The sequence below is a fragment of the Bactrocera tryoni genome, chromosome 3 (genome assembly GCF_016617805.1).
Source record: "Bactrocera tryoni isolate S06 chromosome 3, CSIRO_BtryS06_freeze2, whole genome shotgun sequence".
Lineage (NCBI taxonomy): Eukaryota > Metazoa > Arthropoda > Insecta > Diptera > Tephritidae > Bactrocera > Bactrocera tryoni.
Genome location: NC_052501.1, coordinates 12905108 through 12930302, shown reverse-complemented (window position 1 = coordinate 12930302; position 25195 = coordinate 12905108). Strand labels below are relative to the sequence as shown.

General features: G+C 34.6%; 3 protein-coding genes across 10 annotated transcripts in view; all 3 read right to left on the bottom strand.

The window, feature by feature from the left end:
* Positions 1-198: 198 nt before the first annotated feature.
* LOC120772893 (tubulin--tyrosine ligase-like protein 12) lies at positions 199-2345 on the bottom strand. The gene is made up of 2 exons (XM_040101765.1): positions 903-2345; positions 199-838 (listed from the first exon to the last, which is right to left on the bottom strand). The coding sequence occupies exons 1-2, from the start codon at positions 2277-2279 to the stop codon at positions 290-292; spliced, it is 1926 nt and encodes a 641-aa protein (XP_039957699.1). The 5' UTR covers positions 2280-2345; the 3' UTR covers positions 199-289.
* Positions 2346-3099: 754 nt separating this feature from the next.
* LOC120772892 (cullin-4A) lies at positions 3100-7696 on the bottom strand. 2 transcript variants are annotated; one of them, XM_040101763.1, is made up of 13 exons: positions 7385-7696; positions 6705-7233; positions 6398-6636; positions 6207-6331; positions 5806-6141; positions 5559-5745; positions 5302-5494; positions 5087-5223; positions 4638-5027; positions 4470-4577; positions 4240-4410; positions 4021-4173; positions 3833-3928 (listed from the first exon to the last, which is right to left on the bottom strand). In XM_040101763.1, exons 2-13 carry the CDS (start codon positions 7093-7095, stop codon positions 3833-3835), a joined length of 2526 nt encoding a protein of 841 aa, XP_039957697.1. In that variant the 5' UTR covers positions 7096-7233; positions 7385-7696. The 2 variants fall into 2 exon arrangements, with proteins under 2 accessions (XP_039957698.1, XP_039957697.1); XM_040101764.1 differs by lacking the exon at positions 7385-7696 and having other exon boundaries at positions 3100-3928; positions 6705-7095.
* Positions 7697-8313: 617 nt separating this feature from the next.
* The window catches only part of LOC120770325 (arfGAP with SH3 domain, ANK repeat and PH domain-containing protein), a 29378-nt gene continuing 12496 nt past the window's right edge, over positions 8314-25195 (bottom strand). For 5 of the 7 annotated variants that reach the window (XM_040097708.1, XM_040097710.1, XM_040097711.1 and 2 more), the window contains exons 3-17: positions 16227-16299; positions 16000-16145; positions 15667-15921; positions 15441-15526; positions 14837-15279; positions 14054-14213; positions 13719-13994; positions 13170-13653; positions 12988-13107; positions 12544-12916; positions 11964-12479; positions 11828-11907; positions 11419-11466; positions 10858-11103; positions 10602-10799 (exon numbers count right to left, since the gene is read on the bottom strand). In XM_040097708.1, coding sequence (XP_039953642.1) covers positions 10602-10799; positions 10858-11103; positions 11419-11466; positions 11828-11907; positions 11964-12479; positions 12544-12916; positions 12988-13107; positions 13170-13653; positions 13719-13994; positions 14054-14213; positions 14837-15279; positions 15441-15526; positions 15667-15921; positions 16000-16145; positions 16227-16299 — 3504 coding nt within the window. Of the gene's footprint in view, positions 10800-10857; positions 11104-11418; positions 11467-11827; positions 11908-11963; positions 12480-12543; positions 12917-12987; positions 13108-13169; positions 13654-13718; positions 13995-14053; positions 14214-14836; positions 15280-15440; positions 15527-15666; positions 15922-15999; positions 16146-16226; positions 16300-25195 lie in introns of all 7 variants that reach the window. The other 2 variants (XM_040097713.1, XM_040097714.1) reach the window with 2 other exon arrangements.

Genomic DNA, 25195 nt, shown 5'->3' with positions numbered 1-25195 from the left:
TTGCATTTTTTTATTTACCTTCTTTCTTAACCCTTATAAGTAATAATAAATATTCATTAACACCTTTTAGAATTTTTTGTATTTTCTATAACGTACAAATTATAATTAATGTATATGATGTACATATATGATATTAATGCAGAAAACCAGAGTTTAAAATTTTTCAATATATCACAATATTACTTCATAAAACTTTTAATTATTTTTACTTATTTTGCTGCCCTTTATTTTTTATTTAAATGAATTTATTATAAATACTTTGAACCTTAAGGCAGTTTATTAATCGTAGCTAAGAGCTCGCTTCCAATTGCAGAAAACTTTCATTATTAGTCTCATCGAGGAAGAGTAATTTGAAAATATCATTAAAGAAATCTGGATAGTAATCACATGCACGCTTACAATCCGGTGTCCAATTGATCTCCAACAATTTGGGTGTCATTTGACATGTTTTATCTTCATCTGTTTTTTCCCATTCAAGCATTATGTCGGCGGCATAAAGTGCACGAGATTGCTGACAAGGCGGTATACCACATGGAGGCGGGCGCTTGGATGCACAAGTTAGTATCTCATGTAACATCAAACATATGTCCTTTTGAATTGTTGACCAATCATGTCTTGGATACTGCTCCTTCCAATAACCCAAGAAATCTTCACATTTTATGTGTCGCAACTCTGCCTCTTCATGATAATTCATTACAGTGAAGTGTTGTTCATAGTCATCGAAGTTATTTAGACTAAATGACTTATTAGCAAATCGTAGAAAGAATTTTCTATGTATGTAAGCTTCCAGTGGTTGAAAACTCTTAACCAATATCACATAGCGTATATCAAATTTAACCTTTAAAAAATGTGGAAGTTAACAGTTTTGTAAAGAAATTGAGTTATATGCAATACAATTTTACCTCAGCGTCTAGTTCAGTACGTTTAAATAATACCGGCCGTTCGATATATTTTTGGGCGACTTTCGGTCCAGTTATCGGCAGTCGTACAATTTGTACAATATTGTCCGTTATGTCGGTGTCCATTCCACGCGCTAAATTCCATGGTTTCACAATCCAGTGATTATCAAGACCCCTTGCAACACGATGTTGATAATATGATGCAAATTGTAGCAATTCCGTCTTTAGGTTAAATGTTGTTGGCAGCCAGCGAGGATATGTCTCCAATGTAGAAGGATTGTGATGTTCCTGTGCTGCACGCCTCCCCGTAATTGCCAGTAAATCTTTGATTGTCAGAACATATTCATAAGGGAATTGATTTATAAACTTGTTCGGCGTATTAAGGGCTAATTCCGCAAAGTCCTTATAGTGATGTGTCAACCAAAGCACATCAGCTTCGGATTGATTGCCAACTAATTGAAAACAAGGATCAGTCAGATGTGCGCTTAACACTTCATATTCACTATAAACCTTTAGTGGTTGATTACGATTTACTTGAGGTTTTAATAGAGCAGTGTCTCCTTCAGGGAACGTTTCAGGTATATGACCAGTGGAAAAGTATTCTGAATCAGGTTCAACTTGCATAAAAGAGTTTTCACGTAGATCAGTAGCACGCCATGGCAATAATAGAGCTTCGCGTTCTGCTTTATCCCTGCTCACATATTCTACAAAATCACGCGTTACATATTCTTCATAAGCACAATCACGTATAGGAAAAAGTAGGCTATACGTTGTTTGGTTATTTAGGTATAGAAACGGAACTACACGAAAATTAGGATCATCCGAGTGGCTTACGGCGGAACCAACTTCATCCATCACATACCAAATAGGAAGTCGTTCTTCATCAGATAGACCATTACTGGCAATAGTATATGAAAGACAGTAACGCCACATTTTAACCAAGACTTGATCAATGCGATCTTCGTCATCAATATCGACACCCATTATGGCACACATACGATCCGTTAACTGTTCATGTTGTGTTAGTTGCTGTCTAGCCATATTCATACGGAATGTCCAGGCGTGATCAATGAGATATATAGCATCTGGATCCGCGGCCTTAATTCCACCTTCACGAGCTACCGTAAGGGCAAACATTGGACGTGGTTCCTCTGCGACTGGCGTTGTAATGCTGTTTGCACTAACAACTGGTGCTTCTGAGCCATTTTCTTCATCTCCATCGTAATCAATCAACAATAATTGTAGCGATATGCCGGCATCAAAAATTTCCTTTACTAATTTACGATGCAAGGATTTCCAAAAATGTTGTGGCACACCAGACGATTCCAATTGTGGTTTATGATGGGCCACGAATTGTGTGAACAAATTAACACCATCCATTTGTATTTACAATAATATACAATATAATAGTAAGCAGTAGTACGTGAATTTCACTGACCGGCGACCAGTGTGGTATATGCTGTTATCAAAAGAAATTTGTTAGGTTATATTAAGGTTACCAGCCATGTTTTCTGTGAAATTGATAAACTAAATACAATTGTACAATTAAACAATTAATTTTTTGTAAATAAAGAATTATTGAATAGTACATTTATACTTAAATATGCATAAATATCTTAAAAGGAGTTGGTTTTGAAACTTTAATTTGAAAGTTATTATTTCTGAACGTTAATTTAAGATTTTAAAGGAGGAAGTAAATATCAATTTAGGAGTTTTACTTACAGTAACGCAAAAAACACAATTTAAATAAATATATTAACGAAAAGTGTGATAAAAATAACTTAATAACAAAAAAACGTTAACTTCAGTTGCACCGAAGTTGTAATACCCTTCACAAGTAAAAAATTTTCCATACAAAAACTGGAATTTGATCAGTCTGTTTGTATGTCAGCTATATGATACAGTGGTCCGAACTGAGCAATTCCTTCGGAGATTGGACCATTGTCTTTAACAATAATCCCTGTCAAATAACATGGAGGTACCTCGTGAAATAAAAAAGTTGTCCACACAAGGATTTCATCGTAAGTCACCTCCTCGAAAGCTGCTCCACTTTTAAGTCTTCAACTAAATACATTAGCATAAATCAAATATTCACGTTCTCAAATCTTTTATTATTAAAATTACATTTATGTATAGTTTTTTCTTCGAATTTATTATTATATGTAATACACTACGATTTAAATTATAAAAAGAGAACAAGTTTTTGTTTCGCCAACCAACGCGTTCATTCGAATTATATTAACTCATTTAACACTAAACATATCTACGCATAAGCATCTACTTACTTCCCCCCACTTATTTCACATTCAAAATTTTAAAAAATATCTTTTTTTCGCAAATTTTCTAGCATGTCGTTTGTATAATTACAACTTCTCTGCACTGCACTAAAGTTAGATTTCAAGAGAAGCCAATAGCAACAGGTGTATACATGTGTCTATCTGGGAACATACATAAGAAATTACTTAATTTTAATCGATATTTATATCAAACACAGTTGCATTATGCAAGAAGTTATAAAAGAAAACTAATAGATATATGTTTGTAATTCAATTATTTATACGTCGAACGGACACTGCTTCTTGGGGTTTAACTTCCGCTTCTTTTCTGCATATTCGTATATTGTGCAAATCAGTCCTTACTCACAGATCCAAACTAAGCTAGAGCATAGAACTTTGTTGCACACCTAGCTCGATTGAAAATTGTTATATTGAATTCATTTAGGCCGGAGACGGAGATGCTTCCATTATACGTAAACAAAGAGGTTGGAACTGTTCGTAAAGCAAAATATGATGTGTATAAACGCTCATGTTGATGCTTTGATTTTTTTTTTCAATTTCAAATGAAATAGAGTATACTCGTAAAATGGGTATCATGGAAAATGGGCGTGCTTCTGAACGTTTCCAACAGCTGTAAGTAGCCTTATAAATTATAATTTATGCAACGTAATTATATTGATTTTGATTATCTTTATCGCGCTCCATGTAATCGCGATCTATAAGTGATTCAATCCGTTTCTTCAAATCAGCAGGCTGGAGAGATGTAGACATAAAAAAGATTTATTGAGAAGTGGTCATAGACAAATAGCTATGAATAGTATTTTAACCGAAAGTTTTCTTATTACCTTAACGGGAAACGTAAGTTGATTGAAAAGTTCACCGATTAGTAAGTTATGACTAAGCGTTTTACGCATTTTCATTATCCTCACAATGGCTGCATCAATTTGGTACTGTCGATCTTGGAATACACGTTCCTCTGTAGCTTTTTGCTCCTCCGTCTAAAATTAAAAATAGCAATAAATAACAAAATAATTGTTTTATCAAAAATAAAAAATCTGTCATACCGTTTCTTTCATTTGAATTTGATTAATTTTGATACGGAACAATTTATTGGTAAATTCGTTATTATACTGGAACAAATCTTTATTCTCAACCTCACGGCCCTTTGGTGTTTTAGTAATAACACGCGCGCGTCCGCAAGCTAATGACTGTAATGTTCTACGTAGCTCGCCATCCTTTAAAAGGAAAAACATATTTTACCTTCCACTAGACAATAAAAATGTGTGAGTGTTACCTCAATATTTGTAGCAGCAACGATCTCTTCGAAACTTAATGCGTTTTTGTCATTGAACAGTAACAGCACAAGCCCTTGAAACAATGAAACCAGCAATTCTTTAGGCCCCTTTTTAAACAGAAAAGAGAAAACTAATTATTGTTACACATTTAATAAAGCATCGCATACCGCATCAAACTGAGCTTTGAGCACACAATTGCCTAGTGTAGGCTGCCATTGCAGCTTTCTACCACTGTGCTTAGCCAAGTAAAATTTATTGAAAACTTGTTGCGGCTTCACAAGTTGTGGTGGCATAGTGACTTCTGTTAGCGGGTATGTAGGCCAATAGCCCATGGTAAGAATATTAACAGTCAAATCCATACTTGTTATTTCGCGATCCATATTTGCGACATATTGCTTAAAAGCAATATTAATATCTCGGCTCAGTTCCATATCCTTGAACATGCCTTCCAATTTTGAAGTGAATCCACCACCACATTCTTGCTTCAATTTGGACAACATACTCTTTTCCGCATCCACCGATGCAGACTTTCCCACAAGTAAGCGTTTGGCCAAATCCTAAAAATTATATTAATAAAATAAGGAATCCATAAGCCTTGTTGGTTGTGTTTATTTACCTTCTTATAAAATGCCTCGAATACATCTTTGCCGTGAATAAATCGAAATAGCACCATGATTTTGTCAAGTATCTGTTCCAACTCTTCTTCGGTGGCTTCTTTATTTCCAGCACGCAGCTTCATATCCACATATTTGGCTAATGTTAGTAGCATTATTAGTATTGTGGGTATTTATAGTTTTATTACTTGTAAATAATTATCGCCCTCAAACATACCTATTAATTCGGCTGGTTTATTGGCGCGCTGATTTATGAAGAACTCAAAAGCTTCTCGCAAGGAATTCGTGAATTTTTCATTGTGTTCAAAGCAATTGCGCACAATCACATCCATCTTGTCTTTAAAGTCCAATAAATCCTGCACCATACTTTTATCCTTTTCTGGATCAATGACAATAGTGCGTCCTTTTTTCTACAAAAATCAAATGTATCAATTTAATAGACAACTGTAAAATTTTAATAATTTAAAGATCTACCTTAATAAAGCCATTGAAGTTGCCACACAGTTCGGCGGTACCGTTTTTGACTCGACTTAAAAGGCTGTACAAGAGCGTGAGATCACTCAGTCTATTCTCCTCCAGTAGTGTGTCCAGACCCTTTTGTAAGATGTGTGTGAGGTGTTCAGCGAGTAACTCCTTTTCTACAGTATAAATCAATGGATATCTGAAATATTTGCAATAACAAATCAAGCTCAACATTTTCAAAAACAATCACACAATTTACTTAGTACTAGAGTCTAGATAGTGCAAAAGACGTTCGTTTTCCTCGGCTAATCGTTTGTCGACATGGCGCAGATATTCGGGCACATCAAGTTCTTGCATTTTACGTTGTCCCTCGGCTTGGTATAATTGTTTTGTTGCAATCAGGAATTTATCTTCGAATGCGCTGATATAAATTTGTAAGTCACATAACATTCTAACAAGGCTCTTGAGCAATCCCCTATCTATCGCATCGCCTGTTCGCTCTTTTTCGATTAACATAAGTATACCTTCCACCGTACGTTTTTGCACTTGATCGTTCATGGCTATATGAGTACGAAAAAGATCCAGACCCATGTCCCTATTGGTCAGAAATATAAAGAAATTATAAATGCATAATAATTTTCAATTTATTTTGCAACTCACCAAATTGAATGTACGGTAGGATTCTGTAAAACATATGTCCGATCCAAATATAAAAATATACTGCGCATCATAATCATTTGCTGACAAAACGACAGCCACCAACCATTTATCTTTTTTAAGAACACCTAACAAGACAAAATGTTACAAAAAATTAATGAAAAATTTAATTAATAATAACATTCTATATTTACCAATTTGTCCATGCTTCCCCCTGTAAAGGATTCGACATTACGTTTCACATGAGCTTCAGTAAGTTCTCTAAGTTTTCCATATAACTGCGCGTCCATCCTATGGCTGCACATATTTTCTACAGCTTGATAAAGTTCTTCCAATGAGTACCTAATTGGCTTTGATTGTTGAATTGCAACAACTGCTTCCTGCAATTTTTCACATGTATGTTCCGAATAATTGTCCGGCAGTGTAGGTTTCACTATTTATATAAACAAAAATAGTTTGTATTTATGAGCATCAAAATATTTTTAATTTTCATTAACTTACCTTTGAAGTTTTTTATTACAATTTTTTTAACATCTCCCGGTTTCGAGGCATTATTTGCGCCCATCTTATTGAAGTACGCTGAGGTAGTTGTGGCTGAACGGTGATCGTTCATATGTGCCCCATCTAACATCGAAAAATTGGCACGTCTTTCACCATTGGTATTGTTACCGATGCCATAATTGCTATTACTATTGTTCATGTTGAACGGTAGTTGTGAAGTTGACGTTGCCGAAGGTTGATTCAAATTTTGTCCCAAAGCACAACGAGCCGACGTGGAGGGACTATAAAAATGACTGTCTCCTTGTTTTCTTAAACGATTGCTTGTGTAATTCTCAGTATCCTGCAATTGGTCATTTGTGTCCATAAGTTTGTATTTTTTAGCGGCGCTCATAGTTCGCTCTCCGCACTGCACCAGCGGCGCTAATGGTGACGGCGGTATTTACAGCCCTACTATTACTGTTTGCTTTATTCAAGAAACTATCACCACTTTAAATACAAGTCAAATAAAGCTCTGGACACGAAAAAAAACCTGGAAATATTATTATAGATTATAAATAAAAAAACAGTATGAAATCAAATGTAATATAAACAATTTTTACATCATATCGAAACGATGTAAAGTTGCCTGGGTTACAAATAATTTTATTTCATTTGCTTCCGCATTGGCGAATTTTTCTCACCTTCGATATAACTTTACGCTTCTACTACTACTCTGACGTTCGCAAATGGATGGTGGTACTTCAGCTGGATGCCTGATTGCCGTCGTATATCGTACGGACTACCACCCTAACAGTTTTTTTCATATGCAAAACGTGCTGCAAAATTTTATAATACCGCACTGAATACTGTAAACACACTTCAAAATCTTTCAGATTAATTTAAACCATATACAAAACATCTATTATTTATATTATAATGCCGAAAATCCAATTGTAAAATATGTCTTTATTTTCTTTCAATCACTACCGCTGCTGGTGCTGCTGCTGCTGCTTTTGATGTCGATGCTATCGCTGCCAGACCCACAAAACTAAGCACAATACTCAATTTTATGTAATACATGCAATGACATTTGAAAATAAAAATTTATTTAAAATGGAAGATAATTTGTTAAAGCGTGCTACTACCGCTTATTGTATTACATGTCATTATACTTAAAATGATTGATTCTTTTTCGGTTTGAATGTTAAGGTCATATTGGAAAATTCATTATTCTAATTGGATGGCAGCATAATAATGTTTATGACTGGAGTGGCGCGGCATTGGTTCTTCTTCTTCTTCTTAACTACAGACACCTTTCAGCTGACGTTCTTTAATAGTGCTGATAAACGTTTTTTTTTTTATTCAAATTATAACATGCTATTTGTTTATAAAAAATATAAATTAATGGTTTCATTAGTTTTAATCAATAGTATCTCATATACTATGCGATACATAATAGTATCGCATATTATGTTGTAATTTGTTAAACCAAAAATCGTATAGATACGAAAAAAAACATTTAAGCGAACTTTATAATTTAGAAAAAACAAAACATTATTTTCAAATTTGTAATAAATTATTAAATGGTATGCCCCCTTAAGCCCACTACTTGCAATAAAACACGAGTTCATTCAGATCATGATAATTCAACCATTTGTTTATTTAATTTTTTGTTCATATCCATGTGTACTTTAACTTTATTCTCATATAACTTTACCACAGCTAGTAACTATTAGAAACTATTCAAAGGGCAAGGAAAATATATACAAATATATGTGTACACTTAAATGTTGGTTTAACCTCCTAACAATTTTTTTGGACATCGAACAACTTACTTCTTCTACATTTATTCAATAATTAAAAAATAAAACTGATAATAAATATAGAATACATTACTGAATATAGTGTGAGTATGACTTTGGGATAAATATACAAACATGCAGGCAACACAATAACAACCTTTAATTATAATATTATCTTTGTGACATAATAAACAGTGTACTTAGTTGTCATTGTGTAGGCTTTGCTTAGTAAAATATATAAATATATTATTGATCTATTAAAATATAAATTAAATAATTATATAATGATACTTTTAGTTTATCGTTTTGTATACAGACAGTAACTTTGAAGATTTCATTTTTTGATAGTCGCTATAATATAATAGTGCTAATAGTAATGATTACAGTTGATGAATACTGAAGCGAGTATAAGTATAAAACACATTCTGTCGATATGTACATATACATACGTACCTACAAATGCAAGGAATATGAAAAGGAAATATGCGTTGATAAAATATGAATTATGAAGAATAAAACGCATAAAACCAGTAGAACTTAAAAACGACGCTGACAACCTAAGTAAAATATAGTACAAAAGTTTTGTTTCAAAACCATTTAGATAAAAAAAATATAAAGCATATAAAGGTAAATCATATACATGAGATGCATTATGCAGATAAAAAATTATAAATATACATATGTATGTAAATAGGACCTAAATCATAATTATTTTACAATCTATAGTTTTCTACAAATATCTTTACAATTTCGATACACAACTGTAGGTACAACAGTTTTGATTTGATTTTTTATATGTATTTGTTTCTAATCGCTAATACTTTACAATTAAAGATAAATTTTCCTTTACTTTTGCATGTTTTAACGTTGGAAATAACTTTGTTATATACTATGAATACATAATGTTTTTATTTTTTTTTATTAATTATATAAACTTTTCTGTAAGCTTTGACTTTATTAACATATGCATTCCTTTGATTTAATTTAGTTGTGTAAGCAGTACTAAAACATTTTATTTTTATAATAATGAAGTATGTGATACTAGGCTGCAAAAGTCATACCAACTTGTATTTATATTGAGGACTTGCAATACGTGTTAACTCCTCCTGTTTTGTTAAGCAATGAAATTACTTTTTTATCATTTTTATTTTAATTATAAATTTTTTTCTTGCTATGGCAGCACAATAATATTAGACACTCTGCAGACAAGCTTATACATTTCTTTGATAACAGCGACAATGTACAATAAGAATCAACATGAATGCTAACAGATGCAATAAATTTGCTTTTTAGTATCTTTAAACATTTATTTCAAAATTCTTTGTTGACACGTATAAATATTGGTTAAATGTTTCTTATAAACATGCACGACTTTTATATTCTAATGTTTCACATATAATGTAAATATTTACGAAATAAAATTGCGAATATGAATACTGCAAGATTCTTGCTGATAAACTGAATGACTTTTAATACATGATTTTCAGTATGTCGATATGTTTTGAGTCTAAAATTTATTGGAAAATCGAGCATTATTTTTTCTAATTCGTCGTAAATACGAATTTCTATTTAACTTCAATTAAAAATTTTAACCAATTTAAAAAATATATAACTAATTCAACTATTTCAAATTCGCTCTTAGGCATTCTTTCGTAAGACAAAATTAAATGTGTCGCATGCATGAATAAATAGCCGCACATATATTCAATAATCAACACTTGCATCACCATCATGGAAATTTTAATAGGTATTTTATATTTTATAGCTGTAAACACTATCGCAAATAATGCATTCCTTATTGCATCATGAATAAATCTATGAGTATATATTTATTATTATTAGCATATCACCAGGACAATAGTATATAAAGCAAATGGTAGTAGTAGCATTTTCTTTATCATCTAGCAAAGAAATATTTAAAGTTTTTCATTGTTTTCATATTACATTTAGTATACAGTTATAATACGTTTTGGTCTGTGCGTCATTATTACTTAGGTTTACCGCAATTTGCTTTTCCTTTCGCTTCACTTTTACACTGAGTAAGTCGTTGGGATAATGCGTGGCATTCCTTTGCGATATATTATCCATCGCCATCATTGTATACCTATTATGCCATTTAATCAGGTAGCATATGCACAAAACTGACTGGAAACATGCCATGCCGTGAGGGATCACCCTCAATCACACCTTCCATCCAATTTTCATCATCTGTGCGTTCGTTAAGCACGATTAATATCTCTCCTTCCTTGAATTCTAACTCATCATCATTATCAGCAGCGCAATCATACAAAGCGCGACAGCGACGGTGTCCATTCTGTTTGTTAGAGAGTTATGAAATATATCAAGTTTATAATGTCCAAAATTCTACATACATAATTGAATTTTCCACCACCGCTGTTGCTTGAGCCGCTCTTTAATTGATTGTCTGGCGAAGAACTAATACGATCATTATCACTTGACAGATTAGAGTCGGCGGAGTTATCTAAGCCACCACCGCTACTGCCACTGCCACCACGGCCGTTGCCATCACCACCGCCATGGCCGCCGCCAACACCGGAGGAGTCTAATTCTGTATGCCAGGGCTCGTAATCACTATAATTCATTGATTGGTTGATGAGCTGTGTAAACAAACATAGGTAAAAAGTTAGTTACTTGAAACTTTTTTTGCTTTAAAACACAATATTTAGTAGAACCAAAGCATATCCTTCAAGCTGAATGAGTTTAAGAGTTTAGCGATGGATTACTTTCGCACGGTATTTATTGCATCGCAAGCTGAGCAAAAGTTTGCGTTTGCTTTTTTATTGTTATTATTGATGGCATTAGAGAGGCGCTTTCAAGAAGACAAAACTTTATCAAAAATATACACAAATTTTAAAAAGAACAACAAAAGAACAGACATAAAGATTAATTAAAACAAATGGTGAACTCTTTACCGTCTCTTCACTTGGTTGGGATATTCTCAATAGATTTGTTATTTTGCGCTGTAAATTGATTATAATTTTTAATTCAGTAAATTTTACAGAAGATTTTAAAATATGTATATCTGTTTAGTAAATTTTTGCAATGAATTTTTATGATATGTACGATTTGAAGTTTTAACCGTAAAATTATTAAAAAAAAAAATGTTAATGACGATGTTCCGAATGTTTGGTTTCTCTAATGCAAAAAATACTTATGAACAATGTAAATTGTTTTTTTTTCGACAATATAAATATTTTATATTTTAACAATAACGATATTTCATGTAAAAAATCTTACAGGTGTTCTCAGGATGAATAGTTTTTAGTTTTTAAAGTGCACAAATGTGCTAAGAATTTATTCTAAATAAACATAGTTTCTTACCTTTCTGGGTGGCGCAATGGGTCCTGTATCCTCCAGAGAACAAATACTCTCATTTGATTGCCCATTAGAAATATCACGTTCTATGATAAAACATATATGTAAGTATTTTTTTAACTTTCTTAAATAGTGCACCTACCTTGCGGCGGTCCTGGTGGTGGAATTTTCGGACGTGTTAAAGCAGATTTATCAACGTGCTTCAGTTGAGGAATTTCACCCGCAGGCGGTAGTACCAATTTTGCGCCAGCCAAGTGGATGTTGCGATTCACAGATTCACCGCTAGGCGAGCGTTTGTGACCGAATGTTGTGAGAACTGGTATTATATTACCACCACCTCCACTACCGCCATTCGGATCTTGGGACACAACTTGTGTCTTATCATAGCGATCGTAAAAACTATGCATGGCACCATGACTGCCGCTGATACGTGGGCTGCTATCCACTGAACGCAAATGCGGCAGTGTACCATATACCACATCCATCGACTGATTTTTATGATTTAGATTTCGTAAATCGGTTGTATCAAAATTTTGAGAATGTCGCGGTGGATGAGGCAATGTGCCATACATAGAATTGGTCGTTGTTGTATTAGCAGTTGATGTCACACCAGGCGGTGGAGCCGGTGCTGTGCGCTTTTTTAGCGAATTCATATTTGCTATGTATATAATTAAACACAAATTATATATACCTTTGATAAATTCGTTCTAGGTTTTTATTACCTGCAGATGTTGACTTACGAGCGCCTGGTATGTGCACCAGCTCACTGCTGGCAATGCTTCTAGAAATTCGTCCACTTTGACTTGAGGCAGAACTCGGACTGGAACCGCCACCACCTCCAGCGATGGTGCAACCACGTCCAACGCTATCAATAACGGCACCACCACTTAAATACTGACCCATTGCTACATGCTGCTTTGGCGAAGTGCCCGCCGATTGTGGATAGGCGGGTACACCGGACGGTAATGTGAACTGTCGACTTGGGCAGTTGGCAATTGGACTAGAACTGCTTTGTATTGAATCACAAGTTGAGGAACGAGATCGCAACACCGGCGAATCGCCGCCAGCAAAGCTAGGTGGACGAGAACGCGATTTCTGTGTAAGTGAAAGTGGAAATATATAATAAGTGCTTGTCTTTATATATTTCAGATCAATTTCATTTTTACCCGCTCATCAACCATTGTGTCATCATCAGAGAAATCGGTAGATCCATCTTCGTTTGGCAAATTCCAATCTGTGTTGATGTGATCAAAGGCGCTCTTTTCGCGCCGCATGGCACACTCAATCTGTAACAAAATAAGAAGAAAAATAAATAACACATAAATTTGATTTCGATTGAAATACCAACCAGCTCTTTGCAGGCATTATGACCCATTTCTTTGGCAATGTCGAGTGGTGTTTTATTTTGAGAATTCCGCAGTTCGTAATCGGCACCGGAACGTAACAGCAATTTCATGCATTCACGACGATCGTGTAACGCACACAAATGTAATGCGGTATTCTTGCCGATCTCGTCAATAATACTTGGCGGATTAGTGGACTTATTAAGACCCTTTGGTGGCATATTCTGTATAAGAAAATCGACAATATGCAACGTGGAACCCATCATTTCACGCAACACAGCCAAATGCAATGCTGTCTCGCCCGCATCTGACGATGGCAGGCAACATGTAAGGTCAGCGCCTTCAGCCCAGACCTGCAAGAGTTGACTAATATCTGCATTGACAATAGCTTGTTCGAGATCACAACGCAATTCATTGTCGTCTGCACACGTGCGCATCACATAACGTTTTGCAACATATTTTGCGCGTATGAAATCATAACGCTCTTCCCTAAAAAACAAGGAAAATACATAGTTTAAATAAAAATCTGTGTATCTGTGATAGCAAACACCTACATTGTACTATCTGGTGTGAGTTTACCCTTCCCCAACGTGGCTTCCATTATGTCATTTAGTGTACTATTACCCATGGCGCGCGCAATCAATAGATTTGCTGTGGTCAAATTGTCTAATGTGAGGCTTTGTATACGGGAATGGTGTACACCTAGATCACGATGCACACCCGAGCATTGTATGCAAACGAGTATGCCGAAATTTAAACTGATCCAGGTGACATCATTTCGGGAACCACAGTCGCAACACTGATCATTACCGGGTAGCATTTGGACGTATCTGAAAATTAATAATGTTTAAAAATAATTATGCATAAAATTTCAAAAACACAAATGTACCGTATAACAGTCTTTTGAAGTTCCACTAGACTTGGACTCATTTGCGGATTCGCATGTTGAAATGCTTTAGCTAAAGCCTTCTCTTTGCAGTTAGCCAGAACTGCCATCCAGGCTTTTTGGTCTGCCTCATCTTCAGCTTGAAAATGGTATGGACGATTGTCTAAAATAAAACAACAAATATAAATTAAAACTAATTCTTTGTTGCTATTTATATTTTATACTCTATAACAATGAGGGTTGCGAGTTTTTTAACTCAAATTAGAATTTAAATTTTTAATTCTGCCACCAAAAACAAAATGTTTAAATTTTTAATTCCGATTTTAAATTATTGATCATCTAGGAATAATTTTTAAAAACAATTTTTTTTAAATATTTTTTAAATATACAAATTGGAGTAATGAATAAACAAAAGTTATTTTACAAATTAAAAGCTGGATAGAAAAGGAATAAAAAAGGAAAGATTTAATCCTAACTGAAACTCTGTAATTACAAGCAATTAAATGGATATAGGACAAAAATTGCGTAACTCTGTTGAAATTTTATTAAAAAGCTTTCCTTTTCAAAGGTTAAACCAATTGATAGAAGGAAAAGAACGCAAACGCGTCTTTCTTTTATTAATTTTTATTAAAATTGGTATTAACATTTTTTATTTCATTTTTTAAATCCAGTATATGGGATTAGAAATTTCGAAATTATTAATTTAATTAATTTATTTGTTATTTGCAAACCTGATAATAATAATAATAATAATAAGTAATTTTCATATTACTTAAGAGCACTTACAACTGATTAGATCAAAGCCGCGCTTGTCATCTGGTACGGGCTTAATTTGGCATGTCAATAGATTGACGCGTGTTGGCGGCTTCGACTCATCCGCATGGCAAATGTCCAGAAAACCGTCCGCTGTTACACGACAACGTCTCTTCTGCCAGACTCGTCGCACTTTGCCTTCACTCTTTTTCAACAGATGACCTGAGCGTGTCACACCGTGATGCTTATCGCCCTGCAATTGGTGCAGCGAATAACCACCAGCATTAGCGGCACCCTTCTCCGGTGGCGCATTATCCGCTCGCTCAAAATCGGGCGTACTGCGCAATAGTGTTCGCAAATCGAGTAAACTGCGTCGATCTTCATCTTGTTTTTGCTTGATCAATTGCAGTTTCTCGCTTAAATCGCTAATGTACGTGCCAAAGTGTTCGATCGTTTGTAAGCCATCCTTGAAGTAACTAGCGGAGAGTTTTTATGAAAAAAAATACAAAAAAATTAGTAACGATTACAATCAAATGAATTAACAATTGAAACGAATTAGTATGCAAAACACAAGCGCATGCGCGTTACTCAGTACACAAACGCATATTTGACTGTACATAAATTACAATTGACTTACTTATTTAGCGCGTGATAATACTCGATGAAATGCTGCAGCAGCTCTATACCAGTTTTTGTTTTAATTTCCTTATATTTCAATAAATACTGCAAGGTGGTCGACACAAAGCAGCAATCCGATACGATGCAATAAAAAGGAATCATCAAAACAATATAAAAATAAACATACACAACCAATTAGAAATGTGAAAAAATGCTTACACGAGCTAGTGAACGCATACACTTACCTCACACGTTTGCAACTGATAGAGACGTCGTTCCTTTTCCATTTCATCTGCAACGACAGCTGCATCGATTTCGGTACGCACCATGCCTGCCTCTTTGGCTTGCGCCTTTTTCTCTTTTTCGATTTTTATGAATTTCGCTTCGTAATCCTTTGCGGCCTTGTCGAAAGGTCGTTTCATGTCGCCCTTCACACCACGCAGCTCGCTCTTCAGCATTGAATCCACCGGAAACATGATGATGTTATTGATGTTTTGCATCTGTACATCAAAAATTAAACGGAAACAGCAAGAACCGATTAAGCAAATTAATAAATTCGCGTTTTTTCAGAAACCTACCAGGGTTTTCATTAAAGCGCTAAGCTCCTTTGTGACGACGGAGAACTTAAGAAATGCAGCACCGATATCCGGCTCATCTTGATCAATCACCTTGCCGCCAAGCCGCTCCAAAGCGCCCACCAGAAACATTTCATTGTCCACATGTGCTGTGTTGAAAATAAAATATTTGAATATGATGAATCGCTGCCACTTCAAATGACAGCTGCAATATACTATATAATACTTACTGTTTCCGGAATTGTGTATCGCTTTCACGGCTTTTTTCAATTTCGTTAGACCTTCTCGATCGAATTCGAGACGCTGTAAATAATAATTATAAAGTTTTCTAAGTAACATAAGCCAAAAAGAGGATTATTTGTCAATAATTTTCTATATGCATATAATTATATTTAGAACTGGAAAGTTCTTAGTACTTCATATAAAGTGTAGAAAACAAGTAGAAAAAGTAAGGAAGGAAGAATCAATACCAAGGAAATACTTTAAGGTGTAAAACGTCACCCAGAGGATCGAAATCCAAGCAACGAATGAAAATCATTATATGTAATATATGGGAGTCGGGGTAGTATCCAACCGATTTTTATCTATTTTTGCCAATACCACATTCTATTAACAAGCCACATAGTAAAAAAAATGTCCCAGTGTTTCATATATGTAGTAACTCACACACAAACACCAATCATATGCCGGATGTTCGAAAATCCTAATATTTATCATATGGAGGCAAGATCAAGTTTTCGCTCAATTTTAATGATTTTTGGCACAAAGATGTATTGTTATGTGCAAAACACGCTCTCATTGAGATAACTCATATATTGACCGATATTTGGAGTATAAAGTCATCTGGATGTTCGAAAATATTTATACAATTTGCTGAACTTAACAAAATATGTTATAGTAATTATATAAATAAAGTAAAAAATAATACTATACGTAATCCAAAATTGTTTTATGGTTTCGTCAACTCCAAACGCAGGATTTCTAATTTTCCGTCCGCTATGAAATATAAGTCTAGTATGTCCAGTGACAATCACATCATTTCTAATATGTTCGCTGAATTCTTTAGGTCCAATTACTCTCCAAAATCTCCACAAAATGTTCCGCATCAGCACAAGTTATGTGCGATTTCTGTCATTAATGCACCTACCATTTCCGAAGCAGACGTCTTAAATCAGTTAAATATGTTAGAACAATCATACAATTACGGCCCAGATATGATTCCCTTATGCTTTCTTAAGAAATGTGCCAAATATATATACCAACCCCTAACAAAACTATTTAACTCATCTCTTATGCAAGGCTTATTTCCATCCATATGGAAAAAGTCATTTATAATTCCTTTACATAAGAGTGGATTTAGGTCATCTATTGAAAACTATAGGGGAATAGCAAAGTTGTCTGCAATACCTAAACTTTTTGAAGCAATTATAACAGACGACATAACCTTCCGGATCTCTCCACTAATTTCTTGTTCTCAGCACGGTTTTCGTAAAGGGAAATCTACCACAACTAATTTGCTTGAATTTGTATCACATGTATCAACGGGCTTTAGGGAGAATAAGAATACTGATGTTATATGTATATACAGATTTTAGTAAAGCTTTTGAAAAAGTAAACCATTCAATTCTTTTGAATAAACTTGATGTTCTTGGTTTTCAACCAATATTTCTAAAATGGGTTGCTTCTTATCTTAGTAATAGAATTCAACAAGTCATATTTAAAGATACTTTTTTCTGACATAATCAATGTTCCTTCAGGCGTTCCTCAAGGTAGCCATCTTGGTCCAATTCTGTTCTTGTTATTTATTAACGACATATCATCTGTTGTTAAGTTTTCAAAAGTTTTATTATATGCTGACGATGTAAAACTTTTTAAAACATATACTTCAAACAGCGAAAGATGTCAGTTGCAAACAGACTTAAACAACCTAGTTTCTTGGTGTGATAGAAATGACATGCCATTGAACCTTAAAAAATGTAAAACGATATGCTTTTCACGTAGAGCTGTAGACCCTACCTCATACGCAATACAAAACTTTAGGTTGGAGCAAGTATGCAGTTTTGTTGAGCTGGGAGTAACTATGGACCCCAAACTCAATTCTAATCTTCACGTATCTTCCACGGTTTTTAAAGCTAAAGGCGCTCTTAGTTTTGTTAAACGTTGGTCTAAAGAATTTAGAGATCCGCTTACCACAAAAATTCTTTTTACATCTCTGGTGAGGCCTACATTGGAGTATGCTTCTGTGGTTTGGAACTCTAGTTACCAAGTCCATTCGGATAAATTAGAGTCCGTTCAAAAACATTTTTTACTTTTTGCCTTAAATCATTTGCATTGGGATTCCAGTTTAAATCTTCTCCCTTACATTAACCGTTTAAAACTTATAAATCTCCCGACACTCGCTAGTCGTAGGGAGATGCTTGGTATAATATTTCTTGTAAAACTCATGAATGGGTCAGTCTGTAGCCCATCTCTCTTATCTGATATTAATTTTAACGTTCCCGCTCGCCCTACCAGGCAGTTTAGACCCTTACTTTTAAAATTTTCTAGAACAAATTTTGAGTTAAACGAACCATTCCGCCGTATATGTCATGATTTCAATTTTCATTCCAGCACATTTGATCTAACAGACTCACTCTTTACCATTAAAAAAATTATTTTATCTACTCTTAACAAGTAACATTTAATAATTATAAACTTTAATCTAATTCTTAATTTTGGCTGTTGAAATTTTTGTTTCTGTAGCTGAGCAGCTTAAGATCGCAACGCTTAAAACTCTCTTGCCTTTTATGACTCGGCTAATTCCGCTCGTTCGCGGATTGCGCCCCTCGCGTCGGTTGGGCGGGAGGAGGGTAATCGTTGGGTATTATTATTATTATTAAGTATATGGATGCTCGGGGAAGCATTAACCCGATTCAACTCATTTTGATACACACAGATTATGTTATCAGGAACGGATTCTTTCTAAATTTCAATTGTTTATCCGATACATTGACCGATATTTACGGTCAAACGTCAACTATAGATACTGGGGTCCACATAATCTACCCAGGGGGATTGAACAGTTTTCTTTGGATTTGGAAATTTTTGGTCATAATGTAGCATACACTAAAGGCATTATTCGTGCAAAGTTTTATCCCGTTATTTTAATTTCTTCTTGATTTTTGTCCTGGGAACTGAACGAATCAAGTGGAACTTAAAATTGTGCTATATGGGAAGTAGGCGTGGTTGTTGTCCGATTTTGTCTATTTTCGAACTGCCACGCACATCGTCCAATTTTTACCCCGGCTCTCAATAAGCCTTCTCTACCATCCCATGTGTAAAATACATTCTGTCTGTATCTTCAACTCGTCTCGTCATCCTAATCATATATGCATATCCATATACATATATGTATAACACTATATCTATATCTCTCTTTATTTTAGGTGATACGTAGAATCGTTAGGTGAACTAAACTATTATACGCTGTAACATGTTGCAAGAGTATAAAAAGGTTTGAACAACAAGTTTTGGGGGGTCTACTTTATTTACCGAACAGACATTAGTATTTAAATGATACAAAGCATTCAGTATTGGCATCAGAGAAGTGGCAGAGGATCTCAGTATCTCTGATGGATCGACTCAACAGATTGTGGATAATGGTACGAAAAGTAATTTTTTATAATACCTACAAGTATGCGGAGTGGAGATCGCTTAGAGATGCTTAACAAAAAAATTGAGATCCAAGACGGAAAAACTCAAAATTCGCTAAAAGCACTGACGTCACCCCAGCCGAGGTGGGTCGTAGAAGAAAAGAATTGGGAGGTTAGAATCAGCAGAACTACGGACATAGTGTAATTCTAAATAAGTTCACCATTAACAAATCAGACTACATTCTCCCAAAGCTGGATTTCAATAGACACTTCCAGGTGAGGATACCATCTAGACGAGAATGGAGAAAAGGTTCAATAGTAGAGGAAGATACCACCTCAGTCTATACCGACGGGTCCAAAATGGACTGCGGAGTAGGTACGGGGTTATTCTCCGCTGATCTAGGCATATCTCTCTCTATACGTCTACCGAACTCGGCTAGCATCTTCCAAGCAGAAGTACTAGGCATAGAAAAAGCCTGCGAAGTTCTATTAGAAAACCACGGGAATATACATAAAGCAACTATATTTACGGACAGCCAGGCGGCCCTCCTGGCATTGGCTTCACCCATGACAAATTCCAGTATAGTTCACAACTGCAAGAGAGCACTAAGCTCAATAAAATACAAACTCCAACTAAACCTGATCTGGGTTCCCGGCCAAAGGAACATTTTCGGTAACGAAAAAGCAGACGAGTTGGCAAAGGCAGAAGCTTTACTCAATGAATCCGAGGCGGAGCTAATACCAAGCCCGCTAGAATCGATAAAAGGAGAGATCAATAGACAATTTCAACAAATTGCAAACAACAGGTGGAAAAACATTACAAAATGCGTCATAACTAAACAATTATGGCCAACATATGACAGGAAAAGAACCAATGACTTATTAAATAGGTCAAGAAAAAGTATTTACAGAATAACTGCTACCACAACAGGCACCAATGTAGCGAAGGAGCTTATATTTAGAGCAAGTACTTAGATTAGGCTTTTTTATTTTTTTTTTTTGTAATTAAGTCTAATTATTCTTCAATGATTTAATTATTGATTGATCGAAGAAGACTACAGGAAGTTATTAACTAGTGCATACGCCCTGTTCATAGCATTACTATGAGCGCACGCACATCTTTGTTTGGGTATTGTCACATCTTGTTGCTGCAATGGTGATCTAATTTATTACATTTCATTGCGATTTAATTTGATTTTGCATTTTATAAAATATTTAAGTAAACAATTGTACGGAACTGAGCACAATGAACGGTCGACCCGTGGCCTGCCACCGATTCGAAAACGATACAAGGTCGTCTCAGTTATTAAACTTAATAACCCATTTATTTGTGCACTCAGAATAAATAAAACAAAAACTGAATTTGTTCATTTTTAATTTGCGTGAACGAGTCAGTGGCTCACCCATTCCGTTTAGCGTGCATATGCATTTATTTCGTATGTATATTTGAATGTGTGTGTAGGAATGCACATACTACTTAATTGTAAGTACATTTTTATTTCGTTGCTTGACATGCCAATACATACATATGTACATTCACTTATATTGCGCACACTACTGTTGTGTTATTTATCAGCAGAAGTCATAAATAACAAATAAATTATATACGAAAACATTGATGTTAATCGAATAAAAAGACATAGTACTGCACCACTCAACCACTTTGCTTACGCTTTAATAGAAACAAACAAAATAATACACATGTTATGTATGAGTATATGAAAGCCTTATATCATATGCCATATATGTATGTATATGTTATTCTCTATTTAAGGAAGTAACTACGAAAGTAGTCTTCCATGGGGAGTGGTTATAAGTCGAGTATTTCGAAGAGATGCACACTACTATGAGCAAAAAATAGTAAGACTTTATGCATAATTTTAAAATTCTCGATTTAATCTTCAAAATCTATGTCGCCCTCTCAAAATAATTCCCCTTGGCCCTAACAGTTGTTAAAGACAATTTCCGGAATAGCGATATACGTTTAATGTGTTCAATTGACTCTAAACGTTTTCTTCGAAACGATCGCTTAAGATTGCTGAATAGTCAGAAGTCACAGGGAGCTAAATCAGGCGAATGCGGTGGTTGCGGCACTATATTGGTTGAAAATGATATATGGCAGGCACGATGCATTATCGTGGTGCAAAACCTTAGAGTTGCCCATAATTCCGGCCTCTTCTTACGAATATCTTCGCGCAAATCGCGCATAACACTCAAATAGTGTTCCTTTTTGAAAGTATGGCTGTTCGGAAGGAGGTCAGGGGGCACCACACTTCGATAACCGAAGAAAACTGACCTAGATTTTTCACTAGCTTTAACGTGGTTTTTTCGGCTTCGGCTCACCTTTGCCACGATATTCAGCCCATTGATCGTCTGTTTCCAAGTGGTAAGCAAGATTCATTGCCAGTAAAAATACGTTTCATGACTTCCTGGTATTCGGAAAGCAATGGTTTACACTGTTTTTCGAAAAAATTTGTTGATTTTGGAACCAATCATGGTTTCACTTTTATTAGGCCCAAATTATATTCCAAAATGGTTTTCACTGATCCTTTCTATATTCCAACAATGTCAGTAAGATCTCTGACTGTTAATCGCCGATTCTCAAGCACTAATCCCTATATTTTATTTGGACTGTTGATCTTCAGTTGATGTTGATGGCCGTCCTGGATGTAGTTCGTCGTCAATGTTTTCTCGATCCTCTTTGCTCGCGACAAACAATTATTACCAGAGGCCTTTTACAACATCGTTCTAAAAGACCTTCTTCTTTTTCTTCGTTATTGGCGTAGACAATAACAAGTAACAATAACGAGTTAACAACAGCGTGCCAGTCGTTTCTTCTTTTATCAAAGTTGCGCCAATTGGAAATTCTAAGCGGAGCCAGGTCCTTCTCTCCTATTAGCAAGCATGCAATGGATCGGAAGTATTTTATGAAGGCGATAATAAAGACATGTATTCCGGGTCATATTCAATCAGATTGTATTATTTCTAATAAAGTATGTATTCTGATTTTATTTTATAAGATAAGAGTTTAAAAATATATATATTTGAACTCTAATGAAACTTTCAGTTCAATTTTAATTAATATAAAATGTAACACAAACTTAAAAACACGTAAAGTTCAAATTTGTTAAATTAACTCGTTATATGATATGTTGTGGTATTGAACTTTGTTTTTTTTTTTCATTCATACATATTGTTTATATTCGTTGGTCACTGACCATATCATTCAGAGTTAATATTAACATTTTCCAAACGACATACAGGCATGTCACGCTGCTAAAAATGTGCATTCGTGAATGCAAGTACAATCAGCGTATATCTATGTATCTAAGTGTATATATGTATGTACAATATATGTATTTACAAGGTATAAGTGTGATTATACCATTTATACAGATAGCTGCGAGTGCGTATTCAATATAGATTGTATGTGTATGTACGTTTGTTCTGGCTTTGCCGGTATTATTATTTTACTTGCTCATACATGTACATATGTACATACAATATGTATATTATATGCACAAAAGTTGTATACATTTTCTTTCGGCATTTTAAAAATTCCAATTCTATGGCTCATAATGGCACTGTTCTATTTCAACTTTACTGATAAACAAACACAAGCCATTACAATTTTTACTGTATAACGTTTGGTTGTGATAAGTTCTAACTCGTTTATACATATATAATATGTACATACATATTTGAGAATTTAGTAATAAAAATATAAAACCAAAAAATGATATGCAGCATTACAGTCGCTTTATCCTCATCGTTGCGCAAAATTATTACTTTACGTCTCTCAATCATAAATCCGCCTAATTTTTAGTGGAAACAAAGGCTACTAACTCCTCCCCGGAAATCACGCGTATTTGACAAAATATGGGAACTTACACGCACACATACTTATAATATTTGTATATGATAACGCATAAATATGTAAATATATAGAAATATATACACATCTAGTTTGTATGGAAGCTATATCCTATAGTAATCCGATGTGAACAATTTTTTCGGAGATTATGTTATTACCTTAAGCAGTAATCTATGTCAAATTTCGTTTTCCCTTGTTTCCGATGGTTCAGTTTGTATGGCAGCTATATGCTATAGTGAGCCGATCTGAACAATTACTTTCGATATTACAATATTTCTATAAACAATAACTCATGCCAAATTTCGTGAAGATATATCGTCAAATGAGGAAGTTTCACATGCAAGCATTTGATTAGGATCATTCAGTTTGTATGGCAGCTATATGCTATAGTTAACCGATCTGAACAATTTCTTCGGAGATTACATTGTTGCCTTAGAAAATAATCTATACGAAATTTTGTGAATATATCTTGTCAAATGTGAAAGTTTTCCATACAATAACTTGATTCCGATCGTTCAGTTTGTATGGCAGCTATATGTTATAGTGGTCCGATATCGACAGTTCCGACAAATGAGCAGCTTCTTGAAGAGAAAATGACGTTTACAAAATTTCAAAATGATATCTTAAAAACTAAGGGCTAGTTCGTATATATACAGACAGACAGACAGACGGACGGATATGGATAAATCGACTCAGCTCAACATACTGATCATTTATATATGTATATACTTTATGACAAACTTAATATACCCTGTTCAGGGTATAAAATTATAACAAAAGTATAGATTCCATGGAGTTCTGGATAATTAAAAGAAAACAATGTGAAGTTAATTTAAAGCGACTAAATCAATTTCACCACTAACGTTAGAAAAACAACAATCACAATAGACACTTCTAATAACGAGTCGTTCCTTCTTTAGCTCTTGAAGGCGTACCGTACCGAAACCATACCAAACCAGTTCTAAAATCTTTATCAATTGATTTTTATTTGTTGGCTTATGATTAGCAACTTCACAACTCATTACGTGCTCAATAGAATTTAAATAAGGCGAGTTTCTGGGGCATTCCAAGAGTTGAATTCTTTGACCGTTAAATGTATTGACCAAATAAAAATTCGAGCTGAATAGGATCATATATGTACATCAATATTGTATATATGTTTTATAAAAGATTTGTTTCCAATCCAAACTTAGGCATATTTTACGATGGCATGGCGCTGAGGCAACCTAGAAGATTAGGCAATCCTTATAAGAATAATGCTTTTCGATTGCGCGTACTAAAAAATTTTTTGCATCCATTTATTCCATCAACAAGGTGTAGAGGTCCACAACATGGTATGAAAAACAGACTTATATCATTTGTCTTTGCAGAAACTTAATTTTCTTTACCACTCATTTATTTTGGAGCCCCTCACTACCTGAAGGGTCAGCTTTTGCCAGACCACATAATCTGTTGTTAATCATTTTGATCGCAAATTACTTTTTAGCCTAAAAAAGTCGTGCATCTTTATTTTTGTGTGAGCGTCTTCCAAATTAACACACATCTCTAAGCCGCCGACGTATGCTTGCCAGACTTAAATGCATTTTTGTAAATCCGCTCTTATAGAAAGTACACTTTTAAAGCGGTCGCATAAACTTTCGAGGACGATTTGATCCCTTTTTTTTACGCTCCAAAACGTCACTATTTTCTTGTT